At 44.1% G+C, this 19,261-nt stretch overlaps 1 protein-coding gene across 1 annotated transcript in view; it reads left to right on the top strand.

The window, feature by feature from the left end:
* The window catches only part of LOC117467677 (pleckstrin homology domain-containing family G member 3-like), a 33,811-nt gene that overhangs the window by 1,408 nt on the left and 13,142 nt on the right, over positions 1–19,261 (top strand). Inside the window, 2 exon segments of the mRNA XM_034111481.2 lie at positions 4,438–4,505; positions 17,121–17,650. Coding sequence (XP_033967372.1) covers positions 4,457–4,505; positions 17,121–17,650 — 579 coding nt within the window. The 5' untranslated portion in view covers positions 4,438–4,456.

Raw genomic sequence — 19,261 nt, 5'->3', positions numbered from 1 at the left:
AAAGGCACAAGGGAGCTGTTTGCCTGCACATATGGTGTAATGCATCTTTAAATGGGTACACTCCAATTCTATTTGAAGACTTGCCGTCCCATTTTACCCTGCAGTCTCCTAGTCTCCCCTCCTAACACTGCAGGATGCTACTTATCCTTTAGCTGTCCACCATTTCTAACTTTAAAGAACTGGAAGTCTTCACTTGCTGTTTGCCAAATAAGATGGCACTTGCCAGGTATGCATTTAGCGGTAATACGTCACTGATGGGGAGGTGAAAATTGCTCGTACTCCTTTTTCAGCACAGCAGGGAATGATTATTCTCCCATTAAAGGCTATTTTGGCCCGGTTTTACGTGCGCCGTATGAGCAAATCTCCTCACAACTTGTGCCCTGTGGGTGTTCATTTGTATGGATCACTTAGAGGCCCATCTTAGCAGCATGCTCAAAAATGCAGGGCTCTAAAATAGAAGGTCTCACGTGTTGTGTGTCTGTGGGAAGTCACGCGTTAGGGCAGTGCTTGTTTTGTGGAAGCTGTGGATTTGATTGAGGTGAAGAGAGACCGTGAGGGTTTTATTGTTTGCCCCTGTGAATGAAAAGCTGTTAGTCTCTTAAGGCCTGTGTGTCAGGGTGACAAAGTGCAGGACTAATGTGGGAAAGAGGGCACCAACAGAAAGGCTGTTTGTCAGGGGATATTTCTGCCGGGGTAGACGGGGTTAGAGGGTGAGAGAAAGGTCTTGCAAGATAAACATGGCACCAATGCTGAAATAATAAAGGCTCTCTGTCTCAATGAGCCCGTATAGGACCCTGGACCTTGCCTGCCATGCCAGGTTTGAGTTGTATTTGTTCTGAGCATAAACATCCGTCAATGACTGATGGTGACTTAATGAAACCCGCACCACCCTGTCTGTCTGGACACATCCCAGGGGGCTTATGTCATACTTCCAGATTCTCGTGGGCCTAGTTGAGGCAGACGGTGTAACATGATCCAGCAGGTCTCCGACTGGGAGAGAGAAGAGCAGCCGGAATTCTCTGGTGCTATTTTTAGCTTTTCCTCCAAACCATTTGCTCCGCATGAAGAGAAATCAATTTGGGCTGTTAATTGTTGCACAAATGGATGATTAGGCTGTTTTTTTGGATTCAGATGCTGGATACTTTAATTAGTTCTGAGCATTAGTTGGAAAGAGAGCAGCTGGTGTATGTGGGTTTTCTTTGGAGGTTTAAACGGACCAATAATTGGCAGAAATCTTGGCATCTTCTAGTAAAGCTTTCTTTTGGTTAAATAATATGTCACATCCTCACTGACTTGTCTGTGCCCCATCTATTTCTTCCTGTAGAGACAGAGAAAGTGTCAGAAGAGCAGCAGTCTAGTTTCCCATTGGCTTCCTCTGTAGACACATTCAGGGGTTTCACTTCTCTCATGACCTTGACAGGCTGTCAATGGTGAAAAATGCTCCAGATAGTCATCACACCCTGAGGAGGACCCTTTCACTTTAACGTGTCAGGACTAAGGTCTTGGTTCAAGGTGCATGTTTTTGACTATGTATTTCTCTTTATTTGCCTGGGTGCTGAATCTTGGCCAGCATCTGTCGCCCTCAATTATCGGTTTGCTGTGTTTTTAAAGAAAGGAATTCAGGCTTTGAATTCAAGGATCAATGTCAAGCCTGACGATTAAAGGAACAAGCACATCTAAAGAAGTGATCCATTGAAGGTCCTTCTTTTAATAACCATCAGATTGGCTCTTGTAGCATCTGTCTTCAATCAAGGGGCAACTTGCAGATTCCTATGCGGGAGGTTCATGCTGCGGGTAATGCAGACGTCAGCTGTGGGAACCAAATGCTCTCCATTTGGTTGAAATGGCATCTAGTTTAAGCACAGGTGGCCAGCTTGGCATGACTGTTAGCCTGTACGTTGTGTTTTCTTTAGGATTTGAGTTGGACATGCCCCCTCCCTAGGAAAACAAGGATTTGGAAGTGCCATATGTCAGCAAACAGGAGATGAAAGTTAATGAGTTACAATCTTTGAATTCTGTCCAGATGTGTTCAGACTGGCGGTAATATTTCTTGTTAGACATTTTTACTTTCTCCACCCAAACCCTTTTTTACATCTACCAACAGTCTTTGGTAACACGTTAGAAAAATATTTTTAAGACCCAGACTTCTACAGCCTACATTTTGAGCCCTAGTCTAGCCTCTCATTGACCAACATCAGATTAGCATAGTTTTGGTCTGGTCATCAAGCGGGTTGGATCAGCCATAGTAGACAGGATTAACAGGATTGTATTAGTTCACTGTTCACTGAGACAAGTTCAAAGCCTGACCCTCAACATGAATACTACTCCTGCAGGTTACACAAACTAACCCGTGTCTTGAAAATCAATTGGTCAAAGGGTGTTTGAGGAGGCCTCATTCTTGAAGACACGTGAGCTGCCCTGCTTTGAATGAGTGTACATGTGCGTGTTTTACAGCAAGAGTTCCCAACATGTTAGGTCTGAGGGACCCCAAGGCCATACATGACAAAAAAAGAAATCTTATATTCAAGTGGAATTTGCTCATTACATTTTCTTCATTACTTTGAGCTACTTATTTGAATGTTTAATCAGTGATTTTAGCCAGCTATTCCAGATTGTTACTGATGATGGTCAAGTACCAAAACGTGGATCTTGGATAGAGTTTTAATCAAATTCTTTCTTCTTTTCAACTTAGTTGAACTTCTCTACAATCTTTCCACATCCCCAATTCGCAAATGAGGGCCTACTTCGCAAATGAGGGCCTATAGGCCCCTTGTCATGTCTGCCGATATCTGGTTTTCTTATGTATGTTTGTTTTAATCTGTGTCTATGTTGTTATCAGTGACGTATTGTCTTTTAAATGCCTTTGTGATGTGCTGCAACCCATTTTCCCCTTGGGGACAAATGAAACGAATACTATAGATAAGATTATTGACTTCAGTCAGATCCACGCTGAAGGCACAATATATACAATGGTTATGTAGGTGGGATTTGTCAATCTTTTTTCAAAACTGTGGGAGTGGGTTATTATGAAAGCATCAAAATGATGGTCATCCTGTTGGTATGTGCCCACATGCTTGCATTTGTGTTCTCATGTGAGATACAAACAAATGGGGAACCATTGTTACATTCTTCATAGTGCTACTAATGGGAAACAAAAACATTAAAAACAAACCACATTTAATTTAGATGGGGTGGATAAGAGCTTTTTTCATATTAACTTTAGCTTTGCTTTAGGATGAACCAAAAATAATTCAAGTTTTAGACGTTGCTGACTTTCTAGTCCAGTAAACGAGCTCTACAGCTGCAGGAAGCCTACAGTGAAGCAGTGATCTTAATGTGTGGATCCAGCTCTGTGATTTTCCTCCATGCATTCCTGCACATCTTAATTGGCGCAGCTCCTGGCTGTGGTCTCAGTTTGGCCTCGGCTGCCTGGCTGTCAGCTCGGCACAGTGGCCAGCAAACGCACTATGAACAATGCTCATCCTAATCCCTGAAGAATTCCTGCTCCTCTGATCTAGCTGGTCTAAGAATGTGTTTAAAAGGCCGGAGGCTCACCAGGAATCACAGGGAGACGAGTTCTCATGCACAGTCGTCCATGTTAATTTGTTGTAAGGAGCCATAGAGGCAGTGATGTGAGAAACTGGCCGTGCAGTGTTTCTGAGGAGAAACCCCTCATCATCAACAGCACCGCAGCCTCAGCCTGGCATGAGGGATTAGAGAAGTACACGCCACCAGGGTGAACCTGTAATCTCCCTGGACAGGCACATGAATAATGAGAGACCTGTTTTGAAGTAACAAAGCTTCATTTCTAAAACTTGTTTACAAATACTTTAGGTTAAAATATAGAATGAACTTGTTTTTGCTGGGCTGGGACTCCATTTTATACAGCATACATTAATATTTTATATAGTATTACATTTTGTTAATTAATTTTAAATGCTTTTTCTGAGTTAAACCTCAATTAAAGATGCATACGTAATATTAATCATGCTCAAATATCAGTAACAGAGGTACTTTCATGTAAAACATTTACTTTGTAGCTACTACGTCTCTTGAGTTCATGTTAACTTAGGCTGTTGTCTAACCTCCTGGCCCTTCTCGACTGATTAGCATGAGATAATATCAATGTTGCTTGCCTCAGCTGTGCATACCTCAGCCCCAGTTTCACTATATATTAGCAATTGGCTGGCATGAGCCACTGCAGAGCAGGGACCCGGGGAATGGGAAGAATTTCCTTCTTATATAACCCCTGAATTGACTGTAGCTAGTTTGCATTCAGGGACAAAGCATGACTGACTTGACAAAAGAATAAGAAACTTTAACATAAAGTAAAGAAACATTTCCTTTTTTTGTGATAAACATTTCCATGTAAGATGTACTGTAAGCCCTTACATGAAGTGCCTGTTTGGTTTGACCCTTCATGTTTTGTTTTGTCAGCTCCAGAGGCCTGAGTGCCATGCCAGAGGGGTCCCATTCTGTTCTCCACCAGGGCCCAATGGGGGAAGGTAAGATCAATGCAAACGAAATAAGAGTAAGACCAATGCTCTGGTAATTGCTGCCCATGAATCAACCAGCCTTATAGCATGGAGTCTTTATAAGTTGAGTTATTTCTAATGGTGTATCTTGTTACCCAGGACAGTGTACGAACATAACAGAAATACAGCAGAGGTAAACGGGGAAAAAAGGACTGGAAAAGAGGAAATGTATAAGCATAAACTGAGAGCAATGAATCTCCTCCTACAGTAGGGACTGGCAGAGAGGCTCTTTGTTGGCCTGTGGAGCTCGGCCAACCTCTTCCATACAGCTGAAACCCCGAACACTCGCACATCAAACCAGAACGTGTCAGAAACACCGGCAGCCAAGACGGTTGGTCTAGCCAGCGGTGTTGACCTTGTACGCTGGGAACAACTCAAATTACATATTATTTTAGCGTTCTTTATCAGCAGTCACAGAGATCTACGGGATTGACACAGGGCCTCTTTGTATCTGTTTGTCTGCTCTGTCCCTCAACCCCCCCCACGCCTCCGCTCTTTTCTACTGAACACATTTGGCGCTGGGCTTCTACTTTGGCTGAATAATAGCACTGTGTCAATGGTTCCCTTTTTCCTCCGCGCTTGTCCCTTTGGTTCTGCTTTTGCCAGAGAAGGCTTTTGGCTGGTTGAGACGTGTGCCGCCCTCATGAAAATTAGTGTCTGTATTTTCCTAAAAAGGCCACTCTACACCAACTACACGTTCTCACAGCTCATTTTGCAGCTCAGATATCCTGTGCGAAATCATTTTGGCATTACAGAGAACACCCACTTGCAGTCGATACATTTTCAGACTTTGTGCGAGTCAAAGTGTGACTGACCTACCCGCCCCTGCCGTGGATGGATTGATGGTAATTGAGGGGTGAGGCTGCTGGTAATCTGTGTGAGGTGACGAGTGGATGTGGTTAACAGGCAGGAGGAATGCACGAGGTTAAAGGAAGCCCCCCCGTGTCTGGTCAAGGTAAACGATAAAAAGGTTGTGGTGCCTATCCATCTTCAATTCCGCGTACTGGTCAATGAGTTTTGATGATCAAAGAAGCACTTTATCGTTTTCACCACTAGCAGCAGGCTTTGGATAGAGCTATGCAATTTAATAAGAGAAACGACTTCTCCACAGGAACCCACTTTACCACTCTTACTTTCCACCTAGGCTAAACTTTTATTACTTCATGAGAAAAATCTTAGGTTTAAAAGTCTCACCCTGTCAATCTAATGAAAGTTGCTCAGCCAGGCATCAAGAGACCTGAGGCATCAAGAAGCATCCCTTTCAAAGATAAGGGTTCCCTCTGACCTACTTAACCTCTGGGAGGAATGTAGCTGTGTGTGCAGAATGTACTGCTTTAAAGGGATTCTGGGGGACGGGTGGATCCTCTCCATTCACTGCAGCTTTTCCAGACCAATGGGCATAGGGTGGTGGATATAGATGTTTGATGGCAGGGATGGCTGCATCTGAGTGGGATTATCAATGGAGCTCCTGGACTGGAACTCAAGCTCTATTTAACTGCCTGTAGCTTTGATCACAGGCGCGCTCAGGTTAGCCAGCAGCAACTCCTGTTAAGTTTTAAAGTCATGCACTGACACTCGCTCAAACTCCCCCTTATCCTGCACGTCCACAAAAACTCGCTAGTGTTGCTTAAGTTAATCATTATGTCATATAGCTGCCTGTTGTGTGGTAAAGCACACGACAGACAAGGAAGTAACTGCTGGGTCAGTCAAGGTCTAAACTACAGTAGAAACAGCATCACACTCTTTATTACGCTGTGTGTGATAAAACAGCTTGATGGGAAGTAAATTAAGTGTACCTCCGTGACCCCCCCCCCCCCCCCCCCCCCCCCCCAACACACGCACACTTCACACAGATGTCCTGCAAACAGCCCGTGTGGACTCTGCAGAGTGCCGCGGACATGACAGCAGGTTGGTTGTAGACTGTCAAATCGGTGGTAAAGTTTACAAAGGACTTGCACCTCAGGGCCCAGATGGTGTGTGTCGTCCAGATGAGATGCGAGTTTTGAATGGATCCAAAGCTGGCTGTGTCCTAATGCCTGAAGGGCTCTTAAAGGGGGGGCTTGTTGATGGAGGAGTCTCCTAAGTGGATGATCACATGCCTATGCTTTGAGGTTAGCTGGCACAGCTGGATGCTTTAAGAGCCAGCGCAGGCGAGGTTTATAGGATTACATTTGAGCTTTTGTCCTTTTGGTTCTTTAAGAATCCTGCCTCTCTGAAACATGTTGCTCTCTAATGCTGAGGAAGTAAATGTTCCTATTCACACCATCCTGGTTTAGTTTGTTATATGTTATAAGGTTAAATCCACAAACAAATAATGGTTCTTTCATTTAGTATAATATTTTCTGATTATTACGCTAAAGTTGACTTTTAGTAGTCTGATCCAAGAGCACATTCTTACAACACAAGCATTTCAGGTATTAAAGAAAATCTATTGAGCTCAGTACATTAGTGAAATTAGCAGGCTTCAAAAACTCTAGTTAGTTTCACTTTTAAACACCAGAATTCCCCCAAACTTCCCAGCATAAGGTTTCGACCTTGACTGTGTTTCTGGAATGCAGGTTCAGTTTGCATGTGTGTGCTCAGCCTCTGTTGTCCACTGCCCTTTATTTACCTACCTTCAGGCTAATCATTAACTGAGCATTAAAAGCTCCTTGTGAGGTCAAAGGCAGGTGTAAATCAAACCATCATGTTATACATATACGAACACTACAGTGACTCAAATTCTTCCACTCTATGAAGGGATAAGAAATCAGTCCATACCCTCAGTCTTGATGTGTAATCACAAACGTTCTGACTCATGCTGTTTGATAATTGTCTGTGGAGACTCTGGGCCTAATTCTCAGAGGAACCCCACGTGCTTGTGCCTCCTGCCTTCCTGAGGGGCCGCCATTCACCGTTGCCAGGTGGGGAGGAGTTTTTCCCAAGGGGATCAGTAAAGACTACCTCCCCGTCTCCCTACAGCCTCCGCGGAAGTGCCGGAGGATTTGGGAGGGGGGTGTTGAAGAAGGAAGTTCAGAGTGGATCTTGAGGGGCGGAAGTATTTTATTTCGTATTAAGATGTATTGCAACACACGGCCCCCTTTATCCCCCGAGGAGAATCGGGGTCACACACTGTGCACTTGGCTCTGAAAGAGTTTGCAGATTAGCGGTCGCCGCAAGAGCCGTTTTGAAGTTGTTTTTTTTTTTTTTTTTTTGCTTGTTAGTGAACATACTAATCAGCCAATTAGGAACTAGGATTGTCCACCTGGTTACATGCTTTAATGTGAGGATGTGAAATATAATATAAGAAGTTACTCTATGCTAGCACATACAAAATAAAGCAAGTGAAAAGACAGCAGCTTTAAACCATGTTTTTATGCTATGTTGCAAGAAAGGTTGTTGAAAGTATGTGAGGTACATTACCAGCAGTCATAAAAAAACTATTTTGCCTACGGGTATTGAAGTAATGTATGAAGCTGTCAAGGCAGTGCCAGGCACCCAGGAAACAAGGAGTGCTCTTCCTGCATGACTCAATGTGATGAAACTGAACCAATACTTCACAGTTGTATCAGCATGATCATGCAGATGCAGGTACGATCAGGCTAGTGTCTAGAGGAATTATGCAAGAAGTGAATCAATGTCCGCTGGGTTTCAATTCATCACCTATTGATACATGAGTCAATGTGAATCAAGCAGGAGGGGTATTACTCACAGAGGTATTACTCACAGAGCAGGCAGGGGCTTGTTTCTGTCAGTGGGATGTTCTGTCCACAGTGCTCTCACTCTCTTATTGCTACACTCAGGAAAAAACAGCGCAGCTTAACACTGATGCAACTGACGCATGGCTAGTGTTATCTGCCAACAGTTTTCCAGTGGAGAGAGAGAGGGAACGTCCTTCCCTGAAAGTGCTCCTGCAGCTTTAGGATAAGCATTTGCATGCTGATTAGATATAGTCTTTGTTGTTCCTGTTTCTTTGCCTCTGCTTTGGTTAAAAAACAAAATGTCACAAGCCAGACAGAATAGCTTTATTTTTGAGTTTCAAAGGGAAATAATCAAATAAAGTTTTGACTGCTTCCCAGTAAGTTCATCTGAAGTAGTCATAAAGGTGTGTCTTCAATGAGCACCTCTTTCACTGCACACTCATCGTTCATCATATTTTGAGTCTGGTCACAGGAGTGTGAGGGATTGAAGAAGGCGATTTAGAAATCTTCCAGGACTTTGACACCTTGTTCCTTCAGGTTTCCCTCCTTGGTGAGTGAATATCAGCAATCATAAACTTCAAGGAAGAATAATGAGTGTTTTATTTATAGATTTGTTTTTAGAAATATCTTCGACACATAATAATTCAACTTGAAAGGAATTCCTATTATCTGTTGTCGAAGTCTTCCATTTCCCATTGTGCACTATAATTTTTACACAGAACTTGTTATTAACTTGTTTGTCTAGTTTGTTTCCTAATACCTTGAACCAAGGTACTGTACTGTACAGTCATCCTGTTGTGAGCGCTGAAGAGAAGGCGAATAACCAAACTAAAATGGCAGTTTTAGACTTTGGAGGAAACAAACTTTCCCGGGCTAGAATTTGCATTGGGCTGGTTTGCATGGACTTTTGAAACGCAAGTCACATCATCACATGATTTAGTAAACAACCACTAACGTCATTGCTGCATGCCGTGGCTTATCAAGTTCCTAGAGGAGGTAACATTCATCTGGAAAACGTGTTTACGTAGGAGACCCTTTTCTTAGATATGTCTGCCATTATCCAAACATGCTTAGATTGTTTCTAGAGAAGCCAGAAAGCTTTTGCTATGAAGGAATGCTTTGTGTCCCATACACCAACATTTTTAGACTGATACAGATCATCTCTGTCGTACATGTTGCCTTTTAGAAATGTTAACGACCAGGTGCGGGGGGTTTAATTCAGTGTTTCCATTCACCTTCTTCACCACCTTATTAGGCTCTGCATGTCATTCATTTAACCATGATGTCAGAGGCGGACACGTTTATGAACCGTCTGCTTTGTTTGCTGCATGATAAGCTCAGACTGAAATGTAGACTTTGCATTATTAGTTCTAGACTGCTTAGTCATTGAGCCCCTCAGTGAGTGAATGTCTGCTTGTAGCAATGAAACGGAAGCATTTCCTCTAAATCACCTGTCCCATCCCTTACATCCATTTCTTTATCATTTACACCCCTCGCACTCAATGATTTTATCCTCAACCAAAGGGTACCTGAACTGGTAAGCTGTTTTATTTCACCTTTTTTTAACACTCAGAAACATTCACCACTACTTTTAAGGTTACATGTTGTATTAGCGTACGCCAGCACTGCATTAAAACGAACCACTGTCCAGGGGATTTGGATTGAGGGAAGCAACAATAGAGAAGGCAAGGTCATGCTTGTAGCACCAACACACCTTTTGTCTGTAGATGTTAGCCTCGGCTTAACAGACAGGAAACTGGAATTCAAAGAATTACAATGAGGGGTTTGGGAGGGTTTTTTATCTGGAATTCCAACCATTCTTCCTTTTAGCGATGTTCACACACGGGCAGCTGATAACGTAACCCATTAAGGATACAATTCTCAAAACACTTAGTTAACGGTCTTGCTGGGAGTTTGTTGAGAATAACTGGACGTTCAAAAAGTGCTGTGAGTCTGCCTGAAATGTAACTCAAATACTACACTATCTCTCTAGCCTTGACTTGGTTAATGGTTAGATCTCTGCAAGTGTTGAGGCAGCACTGAAACAAAGGAGAGTGTTGTGTTTCGTTGAAGTGGTGTACTTTGTGAAATTGTGGTGTGTGAATGTGAAATATATGGCTGGACTGAAATGGAAATGTCGTGCTGGGCCATTTACTTAACTATGCAACCATTATGTGCATCTAGACCGGGTGACGACAATACCTATTGACGCAGCAACCACTGTAAGTTATATTCTTGTTTAATTAGACTTCTCTGTTTCATTTATTCTACTCTGTATAATTGTTCTGTAGTTATTGTAGCTAAAACTGCGCTTTTGAGAGATTTTAAATCTCAGATCTGATCACGTGAACCTGTTACACAGGTCTCAGTAGGCACTCAAGCCTGCATTACAATAGGCAGGGCCTCGCTGCTGTCGCCCATCAGCTGTAGAGAGTTAACTAATTAGAGAGGCGTGGCCCCACAGCTGTGAGAACTCAGCAATCAGGCGTCCATTTTAGGTAGCTCTTTCCTGGAGCGTCAGACAGCCGAAGACATTGGAGTCACAAGGGTGGCAAAGAGGAGGCAAATCCTACTCTGATTGAGCTAATTACCGCATGGTGTCTTATTTTATTTTATTTAGCTTTCTAGCCCCTCATGCTATAATCATGTGTATTTTCTCCATTCCTGTTCATGTGTCTTCTCGCAATTATCACTGGCCCCGTGTATCTCCTAATCGCTATAACCGGCCTGCTCTCGTCTATCCCACGTGCTCCACTGAGATCCAACATCTAGTTTCTGGCGGCCTGTGGAAATGCCAGTCAGCTGTTCCTAAGGCTGACTTCATCTCTGGATACGCCTCCCTGCAGACCCTGGATTTCCTTGCTCTCACTGAGACCTGGATTACTCCATTCAACACATCCACCCCAGCAGCTCTCTCCACAGCATATTCCTTCTCCCATACACCCAGACCCACTGGCAGAGGAAGTGGCACTGGTCTCCTGCTCTCTCCCAAATGGAGCTTTTCCCTCTTCAAGCTACCTAACTGCACTCCTTCCACCTTTGAATTCCATGCCGTCACAGTAACCCATCCTATACAATTAAACATTGTTGTTCTCTACCGTCCACCAGGCGCCTTGGGGGACTTCTTGGAGGAATTAGATAATCTCCTCTCACACATCCCTGAAACTGGCCCTCCTGCTGTACTTCTCGGAGACTTCAACCTCCAGACTGAGAAGATAGACAAACTAACATCTCTGTTAACCGCCTTTGCTTTCTCACTGTCTCCATCCCCACCAACTCATAAAGCTGGCAATGTCCTTGATCTCATATTCTCAAGGAACTGCACTACTTCTAACCTCTCTGTAAACCCGCTCCACACATATGATCACTTCTTCATTTCATTCTCTCTACCCCTTTCCAAACATAACAAACTAATCTCTTCTCATCCTGCACCTGTCCGCCGTAACCTCCGTTCCCTCTCCCCCTCTACCTTTGCCTCATCGGTGCTCTCAGCCCTCCCTTCCTCTGACTCGTTCCAACTCCTGCCTCCAAACTCCGCTGCGGAAACTCTCCTCTCTACTCTCTCATCCTCTCTGGACTCTCTCTGTCCTCTCACATCTCGGCAGGCTCGTCAGTCCCCTCCTGCTCCCTGGCTAAATGACGCACTGCGTGCTAATAGAACCGTCCTTAGGGCACCAGAGCGGAAACGGTGAAAATCCAAACACCGCAACGACCTCCTAACCTATCAGGCTCTCCTCTCCTCTTTCTCTGCTTCGATCTCTCAGGCAAAAAGCACTTTCTTTCAAGATAAGATCCAATCTTCCTATTCCAATCCCAAAAAACTATTTTCCATCTTCTCCACCCTCTTGGACCCTCCCAAAGCCCCTCCCCCCTCCTCACTTCTGTCAAGCGACTTTGTTAACCACTTTGAAAAAAAGGTTGATATTCGCTCTTCTTTTTCTGACTCATCTTTACTCACCGCTGGGTCACCAGACCCTCCTTCCACCCGCACACTAACCTCCTTTTCCCCTCTCTCGCCAAGTGAGGTTCTTACCCTCATTACCTCTGCCCGCCCTACCACCTGTCCTCTGGACCCTATCCCTTCAAACCTCCTTCAGACTATCGCTCCTGATATTCTACCGTTTCTCACCCATTTCATCAACACTTCTCTAACTTCTGGTCACTTTCCAAACAGTCTCAAGGAGGCAAGAGTAAACCCTCTCCTAAAGAAACCCACTCTCAACCCGCCTGACGTTATAAACTACAGGCCTGTCTCTCTCCTCCCGTTCCTGTCTAAAACACTTGAACGCGCTGTCTTTAGACAACTCTCCTGTTATCTCCATCAGAACAACCTTCTGGATCCGCACCAGTCTGGTTTTAAGGCAGGTCACTCCACAGAAACTGCTCTCATTGCTGTCACTGAGGAACTGCACACTGCCAAAGCAGCATCCCTCTTCTCTGTCATGATCCTTTTGGACCTGTCTGCTGCATTCGACACGGTGAACCATCAGATCCTCCTTCGCACTCTCCAAGAACTTGGAGTTTCAGGCTCTGCACTTTCCCTCCTCACCTCATACCTCAAAGACCGCACCTACAGGGTAACTTGGAGAGGGTCCGAGTCCGACCCGTGTCAATTAACTACAGGGGTCCCTCAGGGCTCTGTTCTTGGTCCCCTCCTCTTCTCCCTGGACACAAACTCGCTCGGATCTGTCATTATCCCGCATGGTTCATACCACTACTACGCTGACGACACCCAATTCATTCTGTCCTTTCCCCGCTCAGAGACCCAGGTCGTCGCACGCATCTCTGCTTGTCTAGCTGACATCTCTCAGTGGATGTCCGCTCATCACCTCAAGCTCAACCTTGACAAGACTGAACTGCTTTTCCTTCCGGGAAAAAATTGTCCCACTCTTGACCTGACTATCAACATCGGCACCTCTGTTGTTTCCCCGACCCAGACTGCAAGGAATCTGGGTGTGATCCTAGATAACAACCTGTCCTTCACTGCAAACATCGCTGCTACAACCCGTTGCTGCAGATACACGCTTTACAACATCAGGAAGATGCTGACCCAGAAAGCGACGCAGCTTCTGGTCCAGGCTCTCGTCATCTCACTCCTAGACTACTGCAACTCCCTCCTGGCTGGTCTACCTGCATGTGCCATCCGATGTCTGCAGCTCATCCAGAATGCAGCGGCTCGTCTGGTCTTCAACCTTCCTACATTTTCCCACACCACTCCGCTCCTCCGCTCCCTTCATTGGCTTCCGGTAACTGCTAGAATTCACTTCAAGACACTGGTACTTGCATACCATGCTGCGAATGGATCTGGCCCTTCCTACATCCAGGACATGGTTAAACCGTACACCCCAGCGCGTGCACTACGCTCTGCATCAGCCAAACGACTCGCTGCACCCTCGCTGCGAGGGGGACCCAAGTTCCCATCAGCAAAAACACGTGGGTTTGCTATCCTGGCTCCAAAATGGTGGAATGAGCTCCCCATTGACATCAGGACAGCAGAAAGCCTGCACATCTTCCGGCGCAGACTGAAAACTCATCTCTTTCGACTCCACCTCGAGCGATATAATTACTAACAAATAACTGCTAACAGAGTACTTATATACTAATAAAGGACTGGCTTATCTATAGCCAGTTGAGTAGCACTTGAAATGCTTGGCTCTATGAAACCTGATGTACTTATATGATTCTGTTTTCTTCAAGGTTGTGTCTTCCTGGTCGAATGTACTTATTGTAAGTCGCTTTGGATAAAAGCGTCAGCTAAATGCAATGTAAAGTAACAATTTAAAGGTCTGTCCACTGAGCTGTTACATCTCTATACAAATTCCCTGTGTAATGATTTTTAGCTGCTGTCGTTGCTATGATCCAGATAATTAAACACTGACAGGTGAATAGTAAGAATGTGCTCAAATATGTATGTTTGTGTGCAGATGTTAGTTGTTACTGCCATAGCCAATTGGTAGTAAAAACTGTTTTTGTTGAAGCAGTGTGTTCTGATAGCTGGCATTGTTAGGGTGGTTACTTTGTATAGACCTTTCCCTACAGTTATTGCCAAAACATCATTGGCATTTGGGATTTTAAGGAGGCATTCCAATAACTATTTTTCCTACCTTTAAAGTTAATGTTAACAAATGGGGTCCTAAATCAGTCAGAGCTGTGCTTATCTTCAATCACTCTCAGTTGCTGATAGGGAAACTAGCCTAAATGTGACGTTTAGTTCAGTAAGTACAGTTTATCAATGTTAACCATGGTTTTCCATCAAGGCAATGTTCAGGCATCCATAATTGTTTAGTCAAAAAAATGCGAACACATTTTTAATGACAAAACTGGCACACAGAACACACACTATAGTAATACATACAAACTATTTAACAAAAGTAACATGTTAGAAAAACCGCCTGATCATGCTTTCTTTTTTTTTCTTTCTTTTTTTTTTTTTGATATAAAGCCTTTTATTAATTTGAAAACAAAAACACTAAAGAAAGTTCATTGTACTGATCATGCTTTCTTTAGATAAAAACTTACTAAAAGCTAAATGTGATACAAAACAGTTACAATTCCTCCACATCTGACAACAGAGTGGCACAATGTGGAAATAAGTGATAAACGTTTACAGATGCTGAAGAGACTCAAGAAGCTTTTACATTGTCTACTCTATAGATTAATAGTTGCTTATTATTACGTGTTTGGGTAGAAACTGTATCATAACTGGGGGACTGGCACGGGAACTCGCGCTCCACTTATCATAAACCTGTATGTTGTCCAGATCATTTGCATTCTTCCACCGCTCCTGTTTCCCCCAGAAACCTGTGGCTTGTGGTATCAGCCAAATAGATCATTCCTATCTGTAGATTTAGTATCTGAAGCTGAGCTGGTGCTGAAGTCAAGTGTTGAAGCTTTAGATGCACATACCACCGTCTAGTTTTTACAGTTCAGTGAGACGTCTTGTTTTGGCACTTATTATATAATTAGCTAGAATCGTGTTGATTTTTGCAAGTCCTTTTTTTGCTGGCATTATTTGAGGAGGTGATTTGGTGTGTTGAAAAGAAGTAAGGCCGAAGTGAGTTTCACACACCAGACACTGCAAAGCTCAAACTAAATGTAAAAAGGCAGAGGCTGCAAAGGAAGCAGATGCCTTACTCTAATTCGTAGTGGCTTAGTGAGTGTAATGGCTCACCACTTCTACACTCCCTTTGCACCATCAACCCTGTGATTTGTCACGGAGCGTAAACAGATTTTCTCTAGTGGTCGGCTACTGCTTGCCAGCTCATCCTTTTCTCCCAGTGAGGTTGTACATGGGAACTGTGTTGTCGAGAGGGCTTGGTGGGGAGCAAGTTGTACAGCGTGAACAAGACTCTCATGAGCTCAGGACTGACTCAAGGAAAGTGCCAGAAGGTGTGTGTGTTTGTGTGTGTGAATGAACTGAAATGCTGTTTAATTCCTCATGCGGAGCCCTTCATCCGGCTGCATATCAGATATTTTTTTCAAGACTTCCTAAATCACTTACTTTGAGCACTTTCAGTTCCCATGCTCTCAATATTTGTCTTGTTTAAAATAATCCATTCCATAGAGAGCTCTACAACATTGTAGTTCCTCTCTTTAAACTGCACATAGGAGATCATTCAAGTTAGCATGCTTGTAAATTGTGAATCAGTTTGCTTGCAGCTTCTTACACATTGATGAAATACAGTTCTGTTGACACATCAGGTTTGTGTCATCATCTGTGGGCCAGGTCCAATGATGAACATATTCATGTTACAAGCTTGTCAACACTGGTGAATGAGTGTATTTCAGGCTCTTGACATCTGTGGACTATTAAAACCAAACAACGCTCTCCATCCCCACTCGGCATTACCTGTTAATGTTAATGATTGTGCCTCATAGATTTCCATTTATTAGCCTGAAGTCAAATGATGCGACAAAGCTTTATTTCTTTAGCTTGGCCAAAAGGTTCTGACCCCTTTGCACTGCAAATATTTCAGGAAATGGAGCTCTTTGCCACGGTGGCCACTCAATGCTCCATTCTCACACCATGACTTCATATATATAGGAAACGCTGTGAGGAAAATTCCCAACTCAGCCAGGAAGGATGCGAAATACAATATGGATTCCATTTCTCTTAAGCCTAGGGCAATAAGGACACATAAACAAAGCTGCTGGTACCCTTCCCCTTTTTTTTCTTCCCGTTAGTTTTCCCTCGCTCTGTTTTTCCAAGGTTCAGCAGTCGAGTGAAAAAGAGGAAATGGCTTGGTTTTCCATAAAATAGGCAGTGTTTAAGTTAGAACATGTCAGTAATGATTTGAGCAAGTCCTTTTACTGTAAACCAGTCCTCTGTGTGAGAGTGAGAACACAGAGCTCTGAGCTGTCTTTTATTGATTTGTAGTTAGTAGTCTGCTCAATGTAACTAGAATACTATTTATCTAAAGTTGTTTCCAGACAGTGCTTTAATGCAGTCGTAGCCTTGCTGTTATTCGTCATCATTAAGACCATTATTATATTTTCTATCCATAGAACTATACTACCAAAGATGGGATACATTGTGTTTTTTATAAGAAACTAAATGAGCAATATAAATATCTATCTGCATGGTTTACTAATGGCCTTGTCATCTTGGTTCTTCAAGTCAAGTCAAACCCTTAGTGCAGCTGCACAGAAGGTTAGTTACAGGGCTGCTGCGGCATGCACAGGTGGACATTTGATTAATTACATTGCTGCAAACAAGCAGGCTACGTGAGTTTCCTACCATAAATTACAACTGAAATAAACCAATAAAACAGCAGGTGTTCTTACGTGCTACTCAAACCAAAATGTGTGTAACTAAGACCCTCAGCATTTTAAGGTGGCCTCGCCAAGATCTGCCTCTCAAACCCTGACACCTTCCTTCTGTCTGTGTTCCTCTCACCTCTCCCAGAATCTCCTCAGTTGTCATCGCCCCTCTCCACCGGTGAACATGTCCAGGCAAACGTTGACTTGGGCCCAGACTGCTACAGCCGACTATGTGTGGAGCCACTGGACGGAGAGGGTGACCGTCCAGTGAGCCTTGTGTCCACCCTGTCCTCTGGGTCGTCCCGAGACAGCCGCAGCACTTTCGGAAGCACCGTAGCTCTTCCTTCGTCCACCACCCCACCTATACAAAGCGAGGAGGACATAGACTTGGAGCTGAGCCCAGCGGACAGCACCGGAGAGCGGAGTCCAACCCTCAGCTGCTCTAGGGGCCGCTGGCAGGAGCGGCTGGAGCCCCGGGTGATCAGCCACCAGTGGAACAACAACAACGCCACCTCCAACAGGAAGGCCAGCGACAAAGTACCTCATATCCACCACTCGCCTGTCGTCACGCACGCCATGGCGCCCAACCCAAAGCTGACCTATGTGGATCGTGTTGTCATGGAGATCATTGAGACAGAGCGCATGTACGTCCAGGACCTGCGCAGCATCGTGGAGGTGAGTGGATGTTAGGCTTATGCTGACTACTGTATTTAAATGTTCCGTCTCAGTTGGTGTTGTCAGCCAAGTATTCAGCTTTAGCCAACCATCTGATATTGTTTGTTTGTTTGTAGCCTTTATTTAACCAGGTGAAAGCCCTTGAGATCAAAAGATCTCTTTTTCAAGGGTGACCTGCATATTAGTGAGAGCAGTGGCGAACCGTGTCTATCACAACTGGACCTTCTGTAGACACACACACACACCCCCCCCCCCCGCCACCTTGGTTGAAGGATATTCTACCCAGAGACCCAGAACAAGATCTGATTGGTTGTTTTCTTTTCTAACACAAAACCACTGAAATGCGTAGTGCATGGTCCGAGAAGGACAAACAAATCAACGTAACACTGTAATATTACAGATCAACAACATGGATATGATTCTCATTTATTCATTTTATATATGTTTTATTACATTTTATTATAATTAAATCGATTTTTTTGTTTGTTTTATCTGAGTGTTCCAGGGTATTCTCTGAATACCTTGAAGGCCCTGACGGTTCGCCACTGAGTGAGAGTAAATCAAATCACGAGTGTTCTGTGTATTTAAAGCACATGCTTGAATTTGGATTAATGTGCTGCTATGACTTCATGTCTGCAGCACATTTTGGAGCTGATTTACTACATGTTGCCAGCTAGCAGCTAAAGTCGGGGAAAGGCCGCTCAATGGCTGTTGAGAACAAATAATGTCTGCTGTGTTCCAAGCAGCGGTTTGTGGCCCCAAATGAGTAAAATCACCCAGTGGATTTTTATATTTTATTTTCATTACCATTATCCCTTCTGATTTCCTCTGCTTTCTAAACAAATCACTCGGTTGAGAAAAATGCATGCCTGACACATCTGGCAATTGTGTTCTTTGTTTATATATTTCTACTTCATGTAGATGAAGGCTTTGGGGCACTTTATGATCTGTTCATAGTGTTGTATATAAACAGTTCTGTATATTTACAGTGCAGGGAAAGTTTACAGCCTGTAGCCTGGGATTATGGAGTGTGCTCATATCTGGAGTTCAATCACAAAGTCAAAACTGGGACACAGTGCAGGTCTGTCATGACAGAAATCATGGGCTTTGTGATCCTAGCCAAAGATAGCAGAAACTTCCCCTCAGAAATGTGAAGCATGATAATGTGCCAGGGATGATTCCCCCACTCAACAGAACACTTACATCTTATCACATCTTCAACGTGTTGTAATCTGGAAACAACTTCCAGAGCGAGAGGCTCTCAATCGTTCCTGCATAGAAACAGGAGCGCCCTGCTGTTAAACAATCTCCTCTGCACTATGGGTAATGTCTTTAACATGTGAGGTATTTCTGAGTCTGACTGGCAGTAAGCCAACAAGCACCTCTCCTCACTTTGTCCGCGCTGGCGTCTGGCAGTTGCCGTGGGAGGGATGGCTGCCACCGTAACAGCTTGAGTAACGACTTGCTCCTGACAAACACTTCCAGGACTTCTAAGTATTTCAGTTGACAGGAGCAGCAGCCCATCAAGCAGCCGGCGCTGGCCCCGGTCACTCGGGCCCCGGCCTGCACAGAGCTTCAGACTGAGCTCCCCAACCCTCCAAGCCAACACAA

Source organism: Pseudochaenichthys georgianus, chromosome 22 (genome assembly GCF_902827115.2).
Source record: "Pseudochaenichthys georgianus chromosome 22, fPseGeo1.2, whole genome shotgun sequence".
Taxonomy (NCBI): Eukaryota; Metazoa; Chordata; class Actinopteri; order Perciformes; family Channichthyidae; genus Pseudochaenichthys; species Pseudochaenichthys georgianus.
Note: the sequence above shows the minus strand (reverse complement) of the source record. Positions and strands in the feature narration are given on the sequence as shown.